Source organism: Oncorhynchus nerka, linkage group LG18 (genome assembly GCF_034236695.1).
Source record: "Oncorhynchus nerka isolate Pitt River linkage group LG18, Oner_Uvic_2.0, whole genome shotgun sequence".
NCBI lineage: Eukaryota > Metazoa > Chordata > Actinopteri > Salmoniformes > Salmonidae > Oncorhynchus > Oncorhynchus nerka.
Window position 1 is genome coordinate 12,470,485 of NC_088413.1, and position 5,000 is coordinate 12,475,484.

A 5,000-nucleotide genomic window follows, 5' to 3' on the forward strand; every position below is an offset into this window, starting at 1 on the left:
ATATATTACATATAACAACATACTCTACCACCATATATATTATATATAACAAAAATAATATTACATATAACAACATATATATTACATATAACAACATATATATTACATATAACAACATATCTACCACCATATATATTTCCTATACTTAATTGAAAATAAGAACAATCCGAAAGCTTTTTGATACTGTCGCAAAGCTAACTAAAAAGCAGCATTCCCCAAGAGAGGATGACTTTCACTTTAGCAGTGATAAATTCATGAACTTCTTTGAGGAAAAGATTATGATTATTAGAAAGCAAATTACGGACTCCTCTTTAAACCTGCGTATTCCTCCAAACCTCAGTTGTCCTGAGTCTGCACAACTCTGCCAGGACCTAGGATCAAGAGAGACGCTCAAGTCTTTTAGTACTATATCTCTTGACACAATGATGAAAATAATCATGGCCTCTAAACCTTCAAGCTGCATACTGGACCCTATTCCAACTAAACTACTGAAAGAGCTGCTTCCTGTGCTTGGCCCTCCTATGTTGAACATAATAAACGGCTCTCTATCCACTGGATGTGTACCAAACTCACTAAAAGTGGCAGTAATAAAGCCTCTCTTGAAAAAGCCAAACCTTGACCCAGAAAATATAAAAAACTATCGGCCTATATCGAATCTTCCATTCCTCTCAAAAATTTTAGAGAAGGCTGTTGCGCAGCAACTCACTGCCTTCCTGAAGACAAACAATGTATACGAAATGCTTCAGTCTGGTTTTAGACCCCATCATAGCACTGAGACGGCACTTGTGAAGGTGGTAAATGACATTTTAATGGCATCGGACCGAGGCTCTGCATCTGTCCTCGTGCTCCTAGACCTTAGTGCTGCTTTTGATACCATCGATCACCATATTCTTTTGGAGAGATTGGAAACCCAAATTGGTCTACACGGACATGTTCTGGCCTGGTTTAGATCTTATCTGTCGGAAAGATATCAGTTTGTCTCTGTGAATGGTTTGTCCACTGACAAATCAACTGTAAATTTCGGTGTTCCTCAAGGTTCTGTTTTAGGACCACTATTGTTTTCACTATATATTTTACCTCTTGGGGATGTTATTCGAAAACATAATGTAAACTTTCACTGCTATCCGGATGACACACAGCTGTACATTTCAATGAAACATGGTGAAGCCCCAAAATTGCCCTCGCTAGAAGCATGTGTTTCAGACATAAGGAAGTGGATGGCTGCAAACTTTCTACTATTAAACTCGGACAAAACAGAGATGCTTGTTCTAGGTCCCAAGAAACAAAGAGATCTTCTGTTGAATCTGACAATTAATCTTAATGGTTGTACAGTCGTCTCAAATAAAACTGTGAAGGACCTCGGCGTTACTCTGGACCCTGATCTCTCTTTTGAAGAACATATCAAGAACATTTCGAGGACAGCTTTTTTCCATCTACGTAACATTGCAAAAATCAGAAACTTTCTGTCCAAAAATGATGCAGAAAAATTAATCCATGCTTTTGTCACTTCTAGGTTAGACTACTGCAATGCTCTATTTTCCGGCTACCCGGATAAAGCACTAAATAAACTTCAGTTAGTGCTAAATACGGCTGCTAAAATCCTGACTAGAACCAAAAAAATGGATCATATTACTCCAGTGCTAGCCTCTCTACACTGGCTTCCTGTCAAAGCAAGGGCTGATTTCAAGGTTTTACTGCTAACCTACAAAGCATTACATGGGCTTGCTCCTACCTATCTCTCTGATTTGGTCCTGCCGTACATACCTACACGTACGCTACGGTCACAAGACGCAGGCCTCCTAATTGTCCCTAGAATTTCTAAGCAAACAGCTGGAGGCAGGGCTTTCTCCTATAGAGCTCCATTTTTATGGAACGGTCTGCCTACCCATGTCAGAGACGCAAACTCGGTCTCAACCTTTAAGTCTTTACTGAAGACTCATCTCTTCAGTGGGTCATATGATTGAGTGTAGTCTGGCCCAGGAGTGGGAAGGTGAACGGAAAGGCTCTGGAGCAACGAACCGCCCTTGCTGTCTCTGCCTGGCCGGTTCCCCTCTTTCCACTGGGATTCTCTGCCTCTACCCTGTTACGGGGGCTGAGTCACTGGCTTACTGGGGCTCTCTCATGCTGTCCCTGGGGGGGGGTGCGTCACCTGGGTGGGTTGATTCACTGTTGTGGTCAGCCTGTCTGGGTTGGCGCCCTCCCCTTGGGTTGTGCCGTGGCGGAGATCTTTGTGGGCTATACTCGGCCTTGTTTCAGGATGGTAAGTTGGTGGTTGAAGATATCCCTCTAGTGGTGTGGGGGCTGTGCTTTGGCAAAGTGGGTGGGGTTATATCCTTCCTGTTTGGCCCTGTCCGGGGGTGTCCTCGGATGGGGCCACAGTGTCTCCTGACCCCTCCTGTCTCAGCCTCCAGTATTTATGCTGCAGTAGTTTATGTGTCGGGGGGCTAGGGTCAGTTTGTTATATCTGGAGTACTTGTCCTGTCCTATTCGGTGTCCTGTGTGAATCTAAGTGTGCGTTCTCTAATTCTCTCCTTCTCTCTTTCTTTCTCTCTCTCGGAGGACCTGAGCCCTAGGAACTATCCCCAGGACTACCTGACATGATGACTCCTTGCTGTCCCCAGTCCACCTGGCCATGCTGCTGCTCCAGTTTCAACTGGCCTGGGCCCTAGGACCATGTCCCAGGACTACCTGACATGATGACTCCTTGCTGTCCCCAGTCCACCTGGCCATGCTGCTGCTCCAGTTTCAACTGTTCTGCCCTACTATTATTCAACCATGCTGGTCATTTATGAACATTTGAACATCTTGGCCACGTTCTGTTATAATCTCCACCCGGCACAGCCAGAAGAGGACTGGCCACCCCACATATGCTCTCTCTAATTATCTCTTTCTTTCTCTCTCTCGGAGGACCTGAGCCCTAGGACCGTGCCCCAGGACTACCTGACATGATGACTCCTTGCTGTCCCCAGTCCACCTGACTGTGCTGCTGCTCCAGTTTCAACTGTTCTGCCCTACTATTATTTGACCATGCTGGTCATTTATGAACATTTGAACATCTTGGTCATGTTCTGTTATAATCTCTACCCGGCACAGCCAGAAGAGGACTGGCCACCCCACATAGCCTGGTTCCTCTCTAGGTTTCTTCCTAGGTTTTGGCCTTTCTAGGGAGTTTTTCCTAGCCACCGTGCTTTTACACCTGCATTGTTTGCTGTTTGGGGTTTTAGGCTGGGTTTCTGTACAGCACTTTGAGATATCAGCTGATGTACGAAGGGCTATATAAATAAATTTGATTTGATTTGATATTACACATAACAACATACTGTACCACCATATATATTACATATAACAACATACTCTACCACCATATATATTATATATAACAACATATATATTACATATAACAACATATATATTACATATAACAACATACTCTACCACCATATATATTATATATAACAACATACTCTACCACCATATATATTACATATAACAACATACTCTACAACCATATATATTACATATAACAACATATATACTACATATAACAACATATATATTACATATAACAACATATATATTACATATAACAACATAGACTCTACCAACCTTATATATTAGTACATATTACATATAGCAACATAGACTCTACCAACCATTTATATTACAAACAACAACCATATATATTAAATATAACAACCATATATATTACATATAACAACCATATATATTACATATAACAACATATATATTCCATATATATATTCCATATAACAACATATATATTCCATATAACAACCATATATATTACATATAACAACATATATATTACATATAACAACATATATATTACATATAACAACATATATATTACATATAACAACATACTCTACCACCATATATATTACATATAACAACATACTCTACCACCATATATATTACATATAACAACATATATATTACATATAACAACATATATATTCCATATAACAACCATATATATTACATATAACAACATATATATTCCATATATATATTCCATATAACAACCATATATATTACATATAACAACATATATATATATTACATATAATTCCATATATATATTATATATATATTACATATAACAACATATATATTACATATAACAACCATATATATTACATATAACAACATACTCTACAACCATATATATTACATATAACAACATACTCTATATATTCCATATAACAACCATATATATTACATATAACAACATATATATTCCATATAACAACCATATATATTACATATAACAACATATATATTACATATAACAACCATATATATTACATATAACAACATATATATTTCATATAACAACAGAGACTCTACCAACCATATATATTCCAGCTTTGCTCAGCATTTGCTCTGATAGGAAATGACACAAACCCAACGTAGTGTGTATCCCACCTTATGCATCACCACTGTCCTTATCTCATGGTGGTCTTCAACTGCTGTGGGGGGAAAATAGCATTTATTACTGAAAAGGATGTTTACAGCGTTGGAACTGATGTGTCTACTATGAGGTCGAGTTACAAACCAGACATCCCATAATGGGGCGGCAGGGTAGCCTAGTGGTTAGAGCGTTGGACTAGTAACTGGAAGGTTGCAAGTTCAAAACCCCCGAGCTGACAAGGTACAAATCTGTCGTTCTGCCCCTGAACAAAAATAAGAATTTGTTCTTAACTGACTTGCCTGGTTAAATAAAGGTAAAATTCAAATTAAAAATAATCACAGAGTGAATCTCTCACAGTCGTCTACTCTCCTCTCTGACGCCTCTCTGTCTCCCTCTGGTGGCTAAACCTTTTTACTGCAGTTTACTTTAAGTTACTGTTTACAATGGAGTTGGTATGTTGTTTAAACACTCTGTGAGTCGGCTCAATCTCACTCACAGTGGTCCTGTCCTCTCTGGCGCCTCTCTGTCTCCCCCTGGTGGTGGCTCTGGACCTCATACACAGTGG

At 39.4% G+C, this 5,000-nt stretch overlaps 1 protein-coding gene across 1 annotated transcript in view; it reads right to left on the bottom strand.

The window, feature by feature from the left end:
• Positions 1-5,000, bottom strand: part of si:dkey-92j12.5 (multiple PDZ domain protein) — a 166,460-nt gene that overhangs the window by 10,716 nt on the left and 150,744 nt on the right. Inside the window, exons 32-33 of the mRNA XM_065004530.1 lie at positions 4,932-5,000; positions 4,450-4,493 (exon numbers count right to left, since the gene is read on the bottom strand). The exon at positions 4,932-5,000 is cut by the window's right edge and continues 43 nt beyond it. Of these exons, the coding sequence (XP_064860602.1) occupies positions 4,450-4,493; positions 4,932-5,000 (113 nt within the window). The remainder of the gene's footprint in view (positions 1-4,449; positions 4,494-4,931) is intronic.